Source organism: Ylistrum balloti, unplaced genomic scaffold (assembly GCF_031769215.1).
Source record: "Ylistrum balloti isolate Yb309-2 unplaced genomic scaffold, AGI_CSIRO_Ybal_v1 Utg370790, whole genome shotgun sequence".
NCBI classification, from domain to species: Eukaryota; Metazoa; Mollusca; class Bivalvia; order Pectinida; family Pectinidae; genus Ylistrum; species Ylistrum balloti.
The window spans coordinates 266,011-286,055 of record NW_026782461.1 but is presented as its reverse complement, the minus strand read 5'-3'; the positions used below and the strand labels follow the sequence as shown (position 1 = coordinate 286,055).

Here is a 20,045-nt window from a genome sequence, read left to right as displayed (position 1 = left end):
CATATACATATATGTAGTCAAATTCTGAACTCGGATATTGGTGATGATTATTCTTCCATATTTGAAATAAAAAGTTTGTACACAAGATATCTTGTGAAACCATATAAACCATTTCCAGATTAAGGGTTTGGGACAAGATGACATATACAGGCCACAAATGTCGTCTGTGAGGTTAGGGTACCTTCTACCAAAAGATATTATTGTGATAACAGATATCCCAGTTTTTCTCAACAAATAAGATATAATATGGCCTTCAAGGTTTGAAAATTATTACTCTATTTCAAATATTCACTGTTCCAAATGTTTCCATGATTCAATATCTTCCTCATACAGTGACAAAATAAGAAAGCAGTGGTTAGTTAATATCATTTATTTATGATGGTGCAAAATTTGTTTACAAGGCACTGAGTGGAAAATATATAATCAATAGGTTATCAGCTGACTAACCCTTTCGTGGTAATAAAAAGGACATTTTCACCATTGCAGTTAGGTATGTATATTTCATATAAGATTTCATTTGTTTATTTGAGCTAACTACACATGTATACATCTGCTTTTCATACACTTGCATTTACACAACACATGCACAATCACACACATACACAAGCCTTTGTATGTATTCAGGACCAAAACATACGTTATCACTTTGTCATGCTCCCGCATTCGAACATTCACCATAGTTAAGAAACTGCATCAGTCCTTGCACATATACATATTCTCAAACCCAACACTCAGTGTCCCTGTGCACTACTTAATATTTCATGCGTCATTGTCTTGGGAATGTTCATCTCCATGAATCTTTTCTGATCCCTGTTAATGCTTACAAAATCATACTGTAAATTCAAGAGGCACAGTCACATTTTTAAAAGAATGCCAAGCATTCTGGAATAACAAAAATTTCAGATACCACGAACCAAATTGTAACTTATCTACATAAAACCACATGTCCAGCATTCTAACTAGTGATCAACATTATTGTGTGTTGTTTTTATCAGTTAGGGGACTAGACACCATGTTTATAACAACAGAAATGTTACAGACAGTAACCAAAGCACATAATGTTAAAAACTCGGTAACATTTTTAAAGATATTTAACGAAAATTAAAATTTTTTTGTCTTTACAATAATGATAACTAAGAATCACCTTGTTTTCATGAATGAATGACAGTTACTTGTACAGACTTGATGCTTAAAAAAAATTTACTAGGAAGCATAAACATCTCTGTCAACATAACTGATCTCTAATACTGCAGGTTTTAGTGCTAATGAACAGGAAACCTAATTCACTGGTCTTGTAATACAATCCATGGTGACTTGGCACAGCAGTTAAACATCTTAAAAATATTTATTAATATTATTTTAAACTTTAAAAAAAAAAGAATACTTTAAATTAAAATTAAAATGTAAAATATATACTCCAGATTGAATCGGTGTTATAGTCGTCTTCTCTTCAGTAAGTCTGCATCGTAAATATTTAAAAGATCCAGAAACCTTCAGGCTTGTGAGGAATATGACTCAACATTAAGGCTTCATTCTTATGCACATATAACCAGTGAAGTAAAGAATCAGGCAAAATCAATTATTGGTTTTTAAAAACAAAAATGGCTGAATACTCTTCACCTGGTAATAAACACACATAACAAATAACTGACATCAAGGTAAAGCTTCGTTTATATCACATACATGCTGTATTTGGCTAAAATTGGTGTAAAACGGTAAAATACGTAATTTGTCAACAACGGAACATTGTAGATACACCACAAAGCACTGCAAAAACAATATAACAGAACACTCTCAAAAACAGAAATGTTCATATATATATAAATATATATATATGGAACAGACATAGTAACCTTGAAAACAATAAGACAACACATATATGAAATAATGGACAGTTTCCAAGAATGATATACATTTTGTTTAGACAGAGATAGAAAAACATACATTTATTTGGCATTTTCTGACTTGTGAAGATTACAGTGAGCTGATGAAACCATAGACGTTCTATCAGGCAACATGTAGTGCTGACAGAATGGTCATTCATTGATAGTAGATTTTTTCCAATGCATATTATCATCAATTCTCAGATATGGTGAATAAGATATTTCTCAAAGTTTTCATGAAAGTGGCGTCTTCGTAATTGAAAACCTTTGTATTTTGAATGACAAATTTATTCTTAATTTTAAACTTGACTTTGAATAAGTCCTATGAATCTGTTTGAAATTTTGACTGACTGATCTGTCCAGTATAAACACTATCAGGCACTTACTGAAACTTAAAAAAAAAAAAAAAATGTGAAATAGTATTCGGTTGAATAAATGCGCAAGACAAAACAATGACTGATTCATTTGAAAAATTGTAAAAAATGTGAAAGGAAGAGGTCATTCTAATAAGAATATGACAAATAAAAATCTGCAATCAATTATAGTTTTACAATTATACAAAGCTGTATCACAGTAGCTTTCTAACAGATATCATTATCATTAAACGAGAAAACAAATTAAATAATACTTTAATAAAAATGAGCATAACAATTAAGTTACTATTAAAACATTCATACACCTTATCCATCCTGCTCTTGCAGAAAAAAAGTTCCGAAGTTAACGGGGATCATATGTAATTAAATATGCATGGTTCACAGAGTTAAAATCTATTGCAGTACATGACAAATAAAGAAATATGTGAATATGTATTGGCAGTTTTTTCTGACGAAAAAAATAAAAAAATTATATCATTAGGTTCGCTTTCCATAAGTCTTACCTATACATATTGTAGGTAAAAATATAGATTGTTGATGTTCACATGGATCTTTATTGTTGAAGATTTCAAAAAAAAAAAAAAAAAAAAAAATTGTTTCAAACAACTTGAAATATGACATTTTAGACTCTTCTGTAGAAAGTTGAACATCACGATAACCATCAATATCAGTTTTCAATCATTCTGAATTAAAACCAAAAATTTACTCCAGATTTGATCTACTGAGTGTATATAAGTATAAGCATGCTGACATTTACTTTACAGATATCCTCAGTTTAACACTGCAAACTTGTATTCAAATTTTAGGAGATTTTTTTTTATTGATTCATCAAAGGGCCAAGAAGGAAAGCAATAAAAAAAATCTTAGATCTGCACTGGTTTGAAACATGAAAAATAGAGAAAAGTAGAGATTTTTTTTTTCTGCAGTTTTGAAAATAAATGTATACACATCAGTACCAATACATCACATCTGAAGATGTTATCGGATATAAATCACTGTCAATTTAGACCACACAGAAATCATGCCAACAAAAAATTTTTTTTCAGAATAATAGGCAATAATTTGTCACAGAGTCTAATAGGTCTGTCTGTCTTTGATGTTATTGGCACTAATGAATATACATGTACAGAATAGTTTAGTTTTTAATGATCACCAGACATGAAATTGTCGCTAGCTAGTAGAATAATGTGTTTCCATATGTAGATATTTATAATTAATTGTAGGATGTGTTTATCACAGTTAAGTGAGTTGAGAGCTATTTCAATGGACGAGACATCATCATTATATGCCGTGTGTTCGGCTGGGTGTGTCCAGCAGAGTTGTGACAGTCTATGGTTACGTAACAGTTCCCTGCATCCTCCTGCCTGGAGCTGACAGATGACGACGCACGTCGATGTTGGGATGATGGAATCCTCCCGGTGATAGACTCATTGTTATTACCCTAGTGGACTCCAGTGTTCTACAAAGAGATATGAGCAAGATTAATAAGAAAAAGAGTCAGTAAAAAAACTGGAAAAAGAAAATCCTCACCTAAAATCATATATTTACCAGAAAAGGCCAGAATATTCTAATTTGTTCATTGCACATAAGACTAAAAGACCGTCCCAACGAAAAAAAATACATCATCAAAATATAAACATAAAACCCAGCCAAGAAGGAAAAATCTGGTGACTTCATAGTTACAATATACAGTCAAACCTGTCTATAAAGGTCACTCAAGGGAACACGGGAAAGTGGCCTTTATACACAGGGGACCTGTATAAAGAATTTCAAGAACTACATGAACCCAAAACCAGTGGTCTTTATAAACAGGTATTTATATGCATGTAGTTGTCCTACAGGTCGTTATGTACAGGTGGCCTATATGGCAGGTTTGACTGTTAAAAGTGTACATTCATGGGTGTTAGAAATACCATTACAGTGCCCACACCATGATATTTGTAGTAGACAACAGTAGATATGCGAACAAATACATCACCATTACAAGTACACAACAAATTCATACGGGTGTATAAACTATGAACCACATGCCCAAATATGGAATAAGAATAAACACAACAGAGACTGAAGAATGAGGAAGGTCAGATAAAGGTAGATGACAGGCAGAAATGACTGAGGAAAGACAGAAGAGACAAAGGACAGACAAAGAGTACATAGAAGGAGACCTTGAGAAATAGGTTACTTGTAAACTGTCAAACAAAGATTCAAAGAAAATTCTGAAAACCATTTGATGTCACAATAATGTTGATCATCATATGAAATCTTATCGGATTCTATCATAAAGTTTTATAAAACAAAATTGCAATTGTAGATAAGGAAATAAAGATTAGTTCATATGCATTAAAATATTTTATCTTCACAAAATAATGGACATCAGAAATATAATGAATGATTTTTTCTTCTCCAGGCTTACATTGTGAAACCAGTTCACCAGAAAATTTAATAAAAATTGTTTAACCCTTTCGGTGCCTTAGGTGACTAAAGTCGACATGCAGACCGGCCGCCGTTGGTGACCAAAGTCAACATGCAGACAGGCTGCCGTAGGCGACCAAAGTCGACATGCAGACAGGCCGCTGCAGGCGACTTAGGTTGACAATTTTTATATCTTTACTATATGTATTTTTTATAATATTTGGCGCTGAGCTGTACATTGTGAGAGATATTTGGCGCTGAGCTGTACATTGTGAGAGATATTTGGTGCTGAGCTGTACATTGTGAGAGATATTTGGCGCTGAGCTGTACATTGTGAGAGATATTTGGCGCTGAGCTGTACATTGTAAGAGATATTTGGCGCTGAGCTGTAAATTGTGAGAGATATTTGGCACTGACCTGTATTGTGAGAGATATTTGGCACTGAGCTGTACATTGTGAGAGATATTTGGCGCTGAGCTGTACATTGTGAGAGGTATTTGGCGCTGAGCTGTACATTGTGAGAGATATTTGGCAATTTTTATATCTTGTACATTATATATATTTTTTGTAGAGATATTTGGCGCATTGTGAGAGATATTTGGCACTGAGCTGTACATTGTGAGAGATATTTGGCGCTGAGCTGTACATTGTGAGAGATATTTGGTGCTGAGCTGTACATTGTGAGAGATATTTGGCACTGAGCTGTACATTGTGAGAGATATTTGGCACTGAGCTGTACATTGTGAGAGATATTTGGTGCTGAGCTGTACATTGTGAGAGATATTTGGTGCTGAGCTGTACATTGTGAGAGATATTTGGCACTGAGCTGTACATTGTGAGAGATATTTGGCACTGAGCTGTACATTGTGAGAGATATTTGGCACTGACCTGTATTGTGAGAGATATTTGGCACTGACCTGTATTGTGAGAGATATTTGGCACTGAGCTGTACATTGTGAGAGATATCTGGCGCTGAGCTGTACATTGTGAGAGATATTTGGTGCTGAGCTGTACATTGTGAGAGATATTTGGCACTGAGCTGTATATTGTGAGAGATATTTGGCACCGAAAGGGTTAATATATAACCATAAGGGAAAAGAAATATGTGACTGTTAATCTTAATTCTTACTGAGGAAATATTAAACTCTGTTAATCAATATCATAACCAAGAACTGAACTTGATACATACAGAATTCACCTGCCTTTCTCCCCTCAAAACCTTTCAGATTTTTAAGTATTTTAAATGTGTTTTAGTTTGGAGATAAAGATGAGGAGATGACAAATAAACAATATGAGCTTTAATGGACAACAACCCACAGAAAGAATTTGATTTAAGATAATACAGCACTTTAAACCATATAATTTGAGAGAACAACAATAAATAGCAACATCACCACCAATTACCTGGAGTGTCGTAAAATTGGGAACATAAGGCCGATGACTGTGCAAGCGAGATCTGTTCAAATGGAAACACCTGTACGGTTACGCACAAATAACGCATGCATTTACATAGAGTAATAAAGCAACATAGCTTGCATTGGTTTTAATCATGCTATGCATTCTAGTTGTTAAAATGCAGACAAGTTTATAATCTACAAATTGAATAACACGTGCACTGTAAAAAAAATGTTACTTTTTTCCTTACAAAATGAAAATAATACATCTCTCATTGATTTAACTAGGAATATAAAATTTTATATATTTTTTTATTTCCTAAGATTTTTTCATCTTCAAACATGCAAAGTTTTTCAAAGAACACAAAAGGAGAAAATATACATTCATTGCACTTTAGTTGTTAAATGCAAATGAAAATTGAAATGAAAACCAAACCACTTTTTAAAAATTCTAACAAATACTACCCACGTTGCAACAAAATTATTTTACAGCAAAATTGTATTAACATATGAAATAAAAATTCTTGCTGGATATCCGCCAGATAAGATAAGTCAACTTGCTAAGCAAAGCTTCCGGTCAACCATCACACTGCTAGCAAACAAACCACATAGAACACATACAAGATTGACACACAAGGCCTAGACAAAAACACATGGGGAGGGACAGGTCCAAAAAGATACAAAAAAAGGCTTGTTTAAATGTGTTTTAAGTCACAATATGTAAAAGGATGTGTAGATTTTAATAATTAGTAGGAATGGGGGGGGGGGGGGGGGTAACGAACATGTGAAAGTGAAGAAAATATTAAGTTGAGATAAGGGAATATGGCAAGTCAAAATTAAGTCAAAATTACAGACGATTGTACATAGGATGTGCAGGATGTAGTTTAATGAAAATCATGGAAGTTTAATGGACTCCTCAACATAACATTTAGTTCAAAATTGAATGCAATACTGATATAGGTACTGGTGAGGGATGAAAGATTTAAAAAAATACACAGATAAGGTCTTTGTAGGAGTGTTATGCAAGGACTTGCCTGTAACCAGATAATCAAGAAATATATTCATATATGTAAACGTGTATATATATGTACAGAATTTCACGAGTGATGCTTATGAGGTGTGATCTTCTTTAATATCATGTTTGCTTCTTGAACACGACAAAATTAAAACAAATTTAAACATTACAGATGAGTAAATTACATCTACTAAAAAAAAATCAAAACATTTAGAAGAATTCAACAAAGTAAATCTTACGAACACTAAAGTCAGTCTTCTACAGTCTAGAATTGAGTTAAATCAAACACGTCATGCTATTCTCAAACAACGGATATTATACACGTATACCTTAAAGCTAGAGAGTGCAGTCATGCATCTGCTGCTCAATACCCTACAACAAGCAGGGCCACACCTGCTTAAACTACACCACACCCACAGTACACAACATCCATGTTCTTCTTTTAAGCTTGTAGATAATGAATTCAACTATTAACAAGTTATTTTTATTTCAATTTCTGAGAAATTCTTAGATTTTTATATTTAAATCTTTAAATATATTAATTATCTTTTTTATCAATTAATAGGCTTATCAGGTATTTAAGATACACCATTAAAAGCTGTCAGGCTTCCCATACTCTACATGTGCCCTTTGCCTTTCGTTATATAATTTAATATATTGGTGAAGCATGCATTTATTCTGTGACTATCATTGCTATTAGGAGTATATTGTTTCTGACCAGTAATACCACGGTCTTTTTTTCTTCTGATTAACACATCTTTGATATTTTCCAACATTGCTGAAATTTCAATTTAACATGAATTAATTTTTTTTTATTTTTTACTTTCTCTTTAATACCTCACAATGCAAATCAAAGTCGAGCTCTTTTGATACATAACGATGAGATCTGTAATCAGTTGCCAATAAAGAGAGCAAAAAAAAAGCAGCTATATCTGCAGATGCGTTCAACGTTCCATAAAATGTTTCAAAAGAAAGATAAAATGTGAAGCCAAAACCCAAGAGTTATTTCAAAATCTTTTTGTGAAATTTGAAAATTGATATACAATGTAAAAAGAAGGAAATAAAAATATATTTTGAAGTAGAAAAACGTTATGCGAGAGAATGTTGAGGTTATGTGATGTCAACCACAAGCTAACGTGAACGTGAAGTGTACACGGGAGATTTCACCGTTTACCTCTTCTTGGTGGTTTGCTGTTGCATGTTAAGCAAAGGTCCAAGACGAACATAAATCTCCCTAGGTTGGGAAAAACAGAATAGGAATGTTATTACTGCTAGGTATAAAGTAACACACTTTGTCTTTAACCAAGGAAAAAATACCTGGAATCTCAAAACACATAACAATAATTGATCCTGCCACCATAATATTAAATTTTTGAAGTTATACATTAAAGGACACTGTAGCATGCAAGGTTTCACTAAAACGTTTTGCAATTGAGTTTAAGTGTATGCTGTACAAAACATCAGATATATATCTTTCTGTAAGCTATTAGGTTTACATGATTGGGCATGAACACAATGGATGATGACAATGCAGTTATTCTCGATAAGTCAATAATATACTTACATTTGTCTATGAAGTGTAGCAAAGAGGTTTAACTAGTGAAAGGATTTCTTAATTTTCTGTCCCAAAACAATTTAACGAATTCTTTTTTCCAGTTCATATATACCACGGTACAGGACTACATATTTTATTTTACATCTTGTCCAGTCATTATGTATTTTTTTTAAATAAAATTTCTGAAGATGTTGAAATCAATACTTAAATAAAATACATGTTGGATGAAAGTTTGAGGAGGAAGTGACATCATTGCAGGAACTTTGCAGAAATTTCACAGGTTCCAGTCAGAATTTATTTCATTTGGAGTTAGCTACATTATCATAGGTCTATAGAGCACAAACTCATCAGAAAATAAATCCTGTCTGATACCTGTGCATCATACCTCTGTGGATAGCAGTGCAGGAGGGAAGGAATGTGAGTTTTGCTGTCACAAATACTACACTGGGAACTAAACAGGGTTGGTACAGCAGGAAATAGTGATTGGAGTCCATAGAATAAAAAAATGATGACACTGACTGCAGGGATAAGCTGAAGGAGACTAACTACACACTATCAATATTGATAAAAACAAATGGTGTACTAGTGTTTCAGTTTTAAAAGTTCTGTAATTTCAATCCAAGAACTTTATACAACCTTTTCATATAGCAAGGCTAAATGTTCGTTGAAACTAACTTAAGATTTCTTCATCTTGAAAACAGCAGAGCTCGCAGTCATGAGATGACAGGACAATCAACAGGAGCCAGTGCTGACCTGTTCCAGCTTATAACCAGATATTGGGGCACACTCTATTCATCAAGCACATGCCTGATAATAAGCCCACCCATATAAATCACATATCATAATTCAGTTATATTATAAATCAATGCCATCTTATTGTCCTGTAATAAGCCCACATATGTTGTGTCTCGGTAATATTATAAATCGATGCCATCTCAGTGTCCTGTAATAAGCTCACCCATAAATATCATGTTTCAGTAGTACATTGTAATATAAATCAATGTCATCTAATTGTCTTGTAATAAGCCCACCCCCTGACTTTGAGTAAGAAGTAACATGTGTAACATGTAACAATACTACAGGACTTATACCCTTACAAACAAAGATCAATAGCCAACAGCTGGCTTCTTGTGTAATGTTTACTGATCAGAGTGCAGACATCAACATTTATTTGGACTGATGATAAAGTCTGGTCTTAATAAGATTGGACTGAATTCTGAGAGAAAACTTAATTTGGTTGACAAATGGATCCTGGTTTTCAGATTTTGTAGACCAGATTGATTTTCTATTTCTTTCTAAGACGTTTGATATCCAATATCCCTTATGTTAATATATAATATATGGCTTTCACGCATCAGTGAACAAAAGCCATATAAGTGACATTTTCATTTTTGTCTTCCTCAAGTTGAAACAAATAACAAATGTTCTATATATTTAAATCATGAGACTTTCTTAATGGTCGTGAGAACCACATACATTGTCAACAAAAATCGTTAAATCTTGGTAATATTTTTCCGTGTTTCTGAACCATCAATCAACACTTGAACGGTATTTTTCTCTAATTGTAGAAACTAAGGATTGTGTTTACTAGATAAATATTTTATCTCCAATAAAATTGAGTTCCATTGACCTCACACATAATATGATTTTGGACTATCATATTTCATGGCATACACCTTATGTCTTTAAGTTTAAATAACAATATTTACATACAGTAAAATTAATTAAAAAAAAAATTCTAATTTTGACAATGAACTTAAATTATTCAGCATAATTGTGTTTTTTGATATTTCATTTGTTTTTTAATCAATAAATGAATTAGAGACTCCCTCTTATATGTGACTAAATTACGACGCAATGCATAATTCATTTTATATTGTGTCATATGAAGGAAGTGTCTATAGACTTCAAAAGTCATGTGCTTTCAGGATTAGTTGAGAATGATATCTGGGCACCATGCAGTCCCTCACAGTGTAGGGGTATAGGAATGATGAAGTAATCACGTCGACCTGTATACTACATATAGAACCAGTATTAGCTGAGAATTAAATTTTTTTTTCATTTTTTATTAAAAGTTGCCAAATAATGTGTTTGATTTCTGATATGTAGTATGTCTTTCTTGCTTATTTCCGTCTTTTTTCTTTTTTCTTATTGAGAACAGAAAATTTTGATAGAAAATTGACGAATTAAACATTGGTATCACTTTAACATGATATTTACACTCCATATGTTACATATTCTTCTACAGCCTATTCCTCGACATGATTCTTTGCTCACCATGGTCCTGTTACATTCATTCTGTCACTCTGGCACATTCTTGGATTCATTCATCATACCAACTTTTGTATAGTTTAATGATTCTCTGAAGAATTTAAACATTGTATGCCGTACAGGTCCATCTCTAACATTTAGAAAACACAACATTACCAATACCTGTTACAGAACTCTCCCCAATCATTTCACTCCTCCACAAACCCTCACCTCACACACCACCTTAACTCTTTTGTACCTGTGATAAGCCCATGCTTAATATCATATACCAAGTAAGCCTATCTCTTGTCGAGCATTATATAATTTAATGACCTATGTCTTAGTCTTGCAACTAGTTTATTGAAAAAAATTTTTTTTTTTTCAAAAAGTTTTTCATTTATACAGGTTTTTTACTTTCATTTTCCAGTTTTTATGCGCGAATCCCCATGGGCTTATTACAGGTAATTTGTCACCAAACATCTTAGTTAGTAAGATAAGGATAGATAGATTGGTGTGTCACATGTAAAATACTGGACTAACTATATTATCATGTTTATCTGGCAATAAGCCCATGCATAGAAATAAGGCCAAAAACATATTATGCAGAATTTTATTACATATGTCTGATGATTATCCTGAAGTAAGAGCATCATTATACTATGAGTCAGTGTTGGCTCCCTAGGCTTATTGCAGGATAAGTACAGTTTATTATGTTTGGCAGAGTTCTCATATAATCAAAGTGGCCATGTGCCTACTGCCTGCTGTACATTATAGTACCTGTTGGGACTAATAAGTACACCACTCTATCTGATCTACCAGCTGATCAATATAACCGATCCTCAATAGCTTTTTTCATCCTAATATATTCTGAAACTTTTAGGGTCATTTTTCAATCTTCAAAAATGATTTGCCATGCTAAAAAAAAGTCATTGTTTTGTTCTGTAAAAAGTCAGCCCCATGCTAACCTCCAAAGTGTCACACTCTTTTCCAACACCCCAAATTTTATAACAATAATGTTGTCCCATCAGATAATGTTGTGTTATAAACCTCCTGTTTTTTTTTCATGATAGAACAAAAAGTTTGTGAAGTCTCCCGCTTTCCTCAGCCCAGATATGTCATAACTGATTAATCCTGTTCTCTTTCTTAACTCATCAGAAATTAAAATGTGTGAATAAAAAACCAAAACATTCTGTTTTGCCACCCCTCCTCTCTATGGGACACTTCCTGTGAAGTTGTAAAATTATTCCTTGCTGACTCCGCCCACTCCAGGTCAAGGTCACAATTGTGAATGTACTCACTTGACTTGGTCTAACATGTCCTGGCCACTATCTGCTGAAGAGGAGCCTGGCCGTTTGATTGGCACTAAAGCACTGTCCAGAGATGTTCCTGTTCCAGGGTGACCGAACTTGTCCACACCAGCTCCACCGATTTCTCCACCCCACGCCGAACGCATCCCACTGCGACCCCGAGTTGGACTGAAAATGTAAGCAGGTTACGTATACATACTGCACAGACAAATGTAGCTTGTTAACCCAGGTATGTAATTTGAACAGGTCTTAATTGACAAACTGACCATTAATAGATTATAAGTCCATAATACTAAACCTTGAGATTTAAAACCCTATATCAATGGAAAAAGTTGACAAAACTGAACTTGTGAAGCTCAAAATCAATTTTTGCAATATTCAGTTTTTGAGAAAGTTTATCTTAACATATCCTAATACAAACAAAACACAATATTTCATGTCTAACGTCTATAAATTATAAGTGTGAATACATGTTTCACTCAGTTTGTGCAATAAGCAGGCAGTTTTCTGGCTATAAGAGTTACTTCCCTTTTCATTGCACTTCGGTAATTTTGACGCACATAATAGTTACATACTTTGATCAATGCCTTTCTGTTTTGTCTGATATTAAGTCTAACTTTAAACAACTATACAAGACTCTGTGAACTATATAGCTTATATGATAACAAACGAGGTTTCTTTATTTTCCAAAAGTAACGGCTGTCATGATTGGAAAACAAAGCTGATCTATATCAATGTCAAATGGTATTTCTGATATTCTAAGCTCAGTCTGGAAATCATGATGATGTTTAGAAAATGAGACTAAAGTCCTTAAGCAATAACACAGAATGTGATTTCACACAAAATTTGAAAATGTAATTTTTTAAATATTGAAACTTTAATATACCTGAATCTGAAATCCCTTGGCAGGGAAAAACCTTGCATAGCCTGAACACGGGATTTCATAATCTGTTTCCTGAAGTCTTTTCTTGCATTTCCATAACCATTGAAAATGTGATCACAGAAAAGTAGTTTCCCATTGAGGTACATCTGTAACACAAAAGTTTTAAAATCTTACAGCAGTGTAAAACAGAACATGTCATGTGACTTCCCAGAAATAGTGTTACTCATCAGAAATAGTGTGACTCACCAGAAATAGTGTGACTCATCAGAAATAGTGTGACTCACCAGAAATAGTTTGACTCACCAGAAATAGTGACTCATTACAAATAGTGTGTGACTCATCCATGAAAATGTTTGATGTAGTTCAGTGTACAAGTTCTCATTTTCCGCAGATTCTTTTTTTTTTCACTACTGTTGAGGATGAAACACAATCACAAAAACAGATAGAACAGAAATAATATTGATCTAGAAAAGTCTTGATTATTTAAAAAACTATTAAAATTCAAAATGTCAAAGGAGAAAAAAAAGGACCCTTAATTATAATGCTGCAAGGATGACATTGTGTCTGGTGAGGAGGAGGGGCTGGTCATTACTTACCAGAAACATGCCAGGGACAACATTGTGTCTGGTGAGAAGAAGAGGCTGAGTATGGTCAGATCCCTCGGCAGCAGTTGTGATGTCGTACTGTAGGAGTCTGAATAAGTCACCTCGACATTGAACACATGGTTTGGTACGGTTCCTATTACAACTCATGTAGATCTCTTCCACCATTTTCTCTCCCGCGGTAGAGTAGGGAAATCTGAAGAATAATACATACATCTGACATAATCTCGATATAAACGATTAATATTGATCTAGTACAATTTAGGTAGATATGGAGGACTACAAATTACCAAATACAAATATCAGAGATTTGAACCAATTTATCAAAAATATGGGAACACATCAACAGGTACAGTGGAACTTCTTCAAACTGACTATGCTTGGGACATGAATATTTGGACATAGATTTAATTGAATCAATTTCGTTCTGTACATTACGTTTATCATTCCATTTGAAACATATTTCGGTAAAGTTATACTTGTATAGAATATGTGACTTCACTAGGAGAGAAATCAAGACATTGCTCCACTATCTCGGAACTGACGTTACAAACAGCCAGACCTAGCTCTGGTTGGATGATCTGCTTGATTGAAGGTGTATGTGATAAAATAATACTATTCCATTGCTTATGAGATGTATACAAAACTATTCTTTATTTCAAATTTTAAAATCTAAAAATAACAAGGATGTGCTGGAATTTCATAGACAAAAATAAACTCACATAGAGGAGATCACTTCAATGACTATGATCTGGGAATCTGGCACCTCCGTCTGGATGAAGGTATCGTACTCAAGGTCCATTATCTGTGGAACAGCGTGACGACTACAACGACAGATGGGTCGTTCCAGCCCGAGCATAGCCTGACGTATAGCTATAGGACATGGACTCTTCATCATGGACATCAGCTCGTTGTTAGGGTTGGTAGTCGCAATTGTGTATTGTCGCGACAAGGGTGCACTGGATATAGGTGTCCTTGTGCCTCTCGATGAACGTTTGCCTGCAGAACTGAAAATTAGAAAAGAATTTGATTTAAAAAATTTTAACGCATTTTCAACATTACAATAAAACTGTAATTAATTTACAAAAAAAAAAAAAAAAATGAAAAATAAACTTTAGGGTTTCAACACATTATCTCTAACTTAAAATCAGGGGTGGGGTTATTTACAGGACATCTGTTAGTTAATCTCCCATGAAGTATAGATATGTTGGCATATATAATGAAATCTTGATGTAAAGACCAATTATGCGACTATGGAAAAACTTTGATTGAAAATGTCCCTCATTTAGTATGTTTATTCTGTAGGAAACAGTTTATTTTAGACTTGCAAAGAAGCTCATTTAGTGTTGGTATTTAATCAATAGTGAAAACATATAGCTGGATAGACATACAGTAAGTTACTGTACATACTGTGCAAGTCTTTCAAACATGGCGATGGCTGTTGGGGAAACATCACCCCCAGCCTCTGTAGCATCATCCTCAAACTTAACATTGGATGGTGCTGCGCTTTTCTTTCGACTCTCAATAACTTCAAATTCCTCATCTAGACTCTTTGCTGATTTACTTCTTGATTTCACTGTCAAAAATTGATAAATAAATAGATAAATGAATAGATAAATAAATTACAATAAAATAAAAAGAAAATTTTCATACCCATATATAATCATATGTATAATATATAATATATCAATGAAGTAATAGTGACATTACGGACAAGCCAATTGTTAAAATTTCAAGGCAACTTGCCCCTTTATCAAGACACAAATATTACATAAATGACATCACATACATAGAACATAAAAAAAATACAAAGTTATAAATCTAAATAGAGGGAGGTGTCTCGATAATCTCTTCAGCCAATGACTGCCAAAGGCCGTTTATAACGGACAAAAAATCATCCAAAAATGTTTTATAGTTTATAGAAGGTGGTGATTAAAACTTCAAAAATGTTTTATATCAATCTCGTTATATTTTGCACTCTAGGCATTGAGCCTATATGCGATAGCAACAAAAATAAATGCATGTCACACTCTGAGGAAAGTAGTCTACCAGTACATCTATATAATATATATATATATATATATATAGTTCATATAAAAGCAATACTAACCAAGCGGAGCGGAAGGTACTCGACCATGGTTTGGACTGACCATTTCCATGTCAGCTCGGCGCAACAGCTGTGCATTTTCAGACAGTTGTGCAGACTTGATTGCCCTATTTCTTACACTGTATTCTGGGCATTCTCTCATGGCGCTGATGTACGGAGAAGTAAGACCCACTGCCAAACGATAGTGTTCCATCCATTCCTCCACAAGAACTCTGCAAAAATAGAGTTTACAGGTAAGTCATACTACCACTTATAGATATGAACTCAGTAGTCATGACAATAGGAGCAACATACTTGCCCTTGTTATCAATCAGAAATATTTTACTTGTTACTTCTGGGACTAAATCCTTCTAACAGTATTAAATCAATAAATTACATTTTAAAATGAATGACAAATTTCTTTACAGATCTTCTATAAAATTCTGTATATTAATACAATGTGAAGAATTTAAAACTTACTTGGCTTTTCGCTGTAGTTTGGCCAGATCCTTGTCATTTTCAGCATCATATTGCATTGAAAATTCCAGGAGTTTCTGGATTTCTGGGTGATGACTGCGACCATGGTGCTATGAGACATGACCAAATAACATCTGTCAATTGTAACTTGTTAGAAGAACATACATATAGATATCTATTGTATAAATAAAGAAGTCAAATTTTTATGGTCTGTGCTGGATGGTTGTCTCGCTCCTCAATAAGTATGAGGGACACAATATGTACCGTATTTTACCGCAAATAAGCCCCCCCACCCAGTTCAAAAAGGCTTGTCAAAAGAGGGGAGGGGGCTTATTTGCAGGCAATCCCCCTGTTCACGAGATGTACGTGTGTCTGCCATCTTGGATTTTTCGTCATACGGAATGATAACTTGGCCTATCTGTCATCAAAAATAACCCTAAGACAATTGCGGGAGGGGGCTTATTTGCGGTGAAATACGGTAAGGTACAGGCCAAAGATTTTCACACTAAATCCATCAAACTTTAATGAATCTAAAAATCTTGGCAATGTTATATTATTAACAAAATATATTTGGACAACAGTAAAATATGACTGATTGTAACAATAGCTGGAATTGTTATTAAATAGAATTTATAGTCAGATGTTTTATTATATAAACTCTAAAATCTGCCAAATTTAAGGCATTACAAATACAAACCTAACTTCTAGCATGAGAGATTAAACTTCATCTCAGTATCTAGTTTATGTATAGAAGGGGAGGTAACTCTGTATATATATTCTGAGGAAAAGGATGAAATGACATGTAATCTATTTTCAATGACCATTAAAACTATACTGTAAGGTTACTCTCTTACCTTCTTCTTTTGGTTTTTACTTTTCCTACTGGGTTTTGGTGCAAACAACCTCATCAGATCTTTGGCAGCTCGAGATGAAAAGGGGAAAGACGCAGTCAGCAGTTGTTCCTGATGTGAAATAAATTAATTAGATAAATTAACCAAAATAAGGATTTCTGCAGAACAAAATCACATGAAATCAGTTTTTAAATTGATTTGTATGCACAGGTAACTTTCATGTATAGTGAAAATGATGAAAGTATAAAAATTAAAAAGTTCTCACATTTTCATCTCCTGGTTTGTATTCAACAGCTCCAGGAGTAGCACACAGGGAGAATCGTGACACCTCCTTATTGCAATTAAATACAATGGACATTATCTGTTGACCAGAGCACCTGAACAACAGGGAACTGTTCATCTGTGAACAACAAAAATAATCTGGTTACATCATTTCAATAATTAATGACATATGTTCATAGTCGAGCATTTCAATAATCAATGACGTGTTCATCATCAAAACATAATTTTTTTTTTTTAAATTAATGTGATATTTTTATTATGGAATGTAATATTTAAAAAAAAAATTACAAGGAGAAAGTCTGATTCATCATTCTTCATGAACTTCTAACTACTTGTTTAAGTTTGAAAGCAATTTCTCAAAACTTCCAACATTCTAGATTCACGGAAATCGTCAGCTGCGTACAAGTGTAGAAAAAATTGATTAAAGTCTGTTTACTGATAAAGGCTATCAGAAGTTGATGAAACCTGTACCTGGAATGTGACTGGAGCAAACGTTTTCATTGTAGTAGTCGGCCATTTCCATTTCCTGATAACGGTCCCATCATCTAGGGCCTCATGACCACCTTTCTCAGTTACCAACACTCTGTAACAATTATAGAACATTGAAAAATAAACATGATCTACTCACTGCTTAATAGCTATAAATCAACTGCTTAGAGAAGTTAACTGTGCCTGTATTTGTTGTATAACTTTGACCAGGTCACTGCCCACATATGTTGGATCATATTCACACAAATGATCTTGAATCGTTATTTGTATAAGAAATGAAATTCTGCAAATTAATTTAAGTGATTAAACATGAAAATGATATACCGAAAACACTCTAACAAAGAAGAGCTTTTGAAATTTCATGTACATTTTTGTATTTACTTACTGATGTGAAATCTGTTTTTTTAATCTTTTTTTATCGAGAAAGATCTTCTCATCATTACAACTCACCGAATTACTCCATTTTCACCATAACACACTCCTTTGCCACTTGGAGTGAAGCAGGCCAGCATTTTCGAATCTGGTCCATCATCGTATGCCAGCAGGTAATGTCCTGGTCGTCCAAAGCCTGCAGCTGTGTAGACTATAGCCTTATAACCTGATGGGTAGCTTCAAAGGTCAAGGTCATTTATACAGGGATTTGTCAATAAAAAATTATATAAGTCTACAAAAAAAATTACATCTTTCAAAGTCATCTCTACATGAAAAATAATTAGAAATATCAAGACATCTCCAAAAATAAAACAAACTGTTTACATTCAAATATCAACCTTTTTTCTTTGAAATCTTGTCACTCATTATCATGTCTGCTCATCCTAACATTGTCTGTAAATGGGAAAAGATCAAAAGGAAAATGGAAGGAATCTTTTGTGTATTTGTCATATGGCACTGTAAAAAGGATACTACACAACACTAGAGCCATCCTGGTGTGTCGCCTGCAATAGGTCCTTCCCTTCATGTCGTTCATCAAATACTGGGGGAATCCGTGGCTTACCTCCCTTGTGGATTGGTTTTACAGTAGTTTTTAGTGGTGACCTTCTGTACTTTAACATAGCCTCTTTTTTCGCATCACCGTAGTATCGTACCTGAACTTCTCTATCATAACCATTATCTATATCCTTGAGGTGCTGTTCCTTTCTGTAGTAAGATTGAATTAGTTATGAAAACTCAAGAATAGTTGCATTTTTACACAACTTATCAATACACCATTTTCATAAGTTTAGACCAATAGCCAATTGTATTAAATGACCAAATAGAAAAGCCAGTAGATGTATAGACTGGATTGCCTATCATAGTTATTCTACCCTCCCCTAAACCTTGCTTCAAAAATATGACAGGGCAGGGCTATCACTTATGTCATTTTGATTGATTGATATTTACATCTAGCACTGGACATTCTTTTCCAATATTGTGATTTTTGGGACTTTTTCTAGAAAAACTCACATGTACGTTATGTATTAAACGATCACAACAATGTAGTCATGTAACAGGACGATACTGGTTTGTTGGTGGATCATTTCCACCTACTGTTTCATGGATATTTACAGTTTAAATCAAATGTGATTGCTTCAAGCAGACACCAAACATGTCTGTTACTTTCAACATCACATCAATGATTTAAACTTGGGCCAGTTATTTGAAAAGTTATTTAAACAAGGAATTCACTATTGAATTTAAAACATACAGATTTCATATGCCTTTCAATAACTTGACTATGGAATTACTCGCTAATTATTGTCGATGCTTCATATGACACTTTGCCGTGGTAAACAAAGAGGAAATTTCCAACTTAAACCCAACCAAGGACTTGTTGCCTGAATTGACCAATGAGCGCTGTTTTTGTCAAAATTTTGTCTTGGTTTCCACCAGTGCATTCTATAGAACATAAGTGTACTTACGTAGCTCTCATACTCTCCTGTAGCATCTGTATACAATATTCAAGGATGGTATTTTTATCTATCTCATCTTGGCGTCCTTTATTAACAATCCAACCTGAAAACAATAATTGAATTTAGAGAGAAAAAAATATTGGTAGGTTCATTGTTTTCTTTAGAAATTGATTGAGATGATTTTATCGAGTCAATGTTAGAGAGGAAATTAAGAACTGATTAATATAATATCAATATTCTTATCACCTATATAGTTATTGCCATGGATATCTTCATATTTACAAAACACTACAGTC

The 20,045-nt window shown here is 33.7% G+C and overlaps 1 protein-coding gene across 1 annotated transcript in view; it reads right to left on the bottom strand.

The window, feature by feature from the left end:
- Positions 1-731: 731 nt before the first annotated feature.
- The window catches only part of LOC132558425 (uncharacterized), a 33,892-nt gene continuing 14,578 nt past the window's right edge, over positions 732-20,045 (bottom strand). Inside the window, exons 6-21 of the mRNA XM_060222992.1 lie at positions 19,759-19,852; positions 18,764-18,997; positions 18,311-18,469; positions 17,843-17,954; positions 17,355-17,489; positions 17,093-17,200; positions 16,242-16,348; positions 15,786-15,994; positions 15,086-15,251; positions 14,398-14,682; positions 13,670-13,871; positions 13,077-13,219; positions 12,182-12,358; positions 8,253-8,312; positions 6,074-6,125; positions 732-833 (exon numbers count right to left, since the gene is read on the bottom strand). Coding sequence (XP_060078975.1) covers positions 732-833; positions 6,074-6,125; positions 8,253-8,312; positions 12,182-12,358; positions 13,077-13,219; positions 13,670-13,871; positions 14,398-14,682; positions 15,086-15,251; positions 15,786-15,994; positions 16,242-16,348; positions 17,093-17,200; positions 17,355-17,489; positions 17,843-17,954; positions 18,311-18,469; positions 18,764-18,997; positions 19,759-19,852 — 2,345 coding nt within the window. The remainder of the gene's footprint in view (positions 834-6,073; positions 6,126-8,252; positions 8,313-12,181; positions 12,359-13,076; positions 13,220-13,669; positions 13,872-14,397; positions 14,683-15,085; positions 15,252-15,785; positions 15,995-16,241; positions 16,349-17,092; positions 17,201-17,354; positions 17,490-17,842; positions 17,955-18,310; positions 18,470-18,763; positions 18,998-19,758; positions 19,853-20,045) is intronic.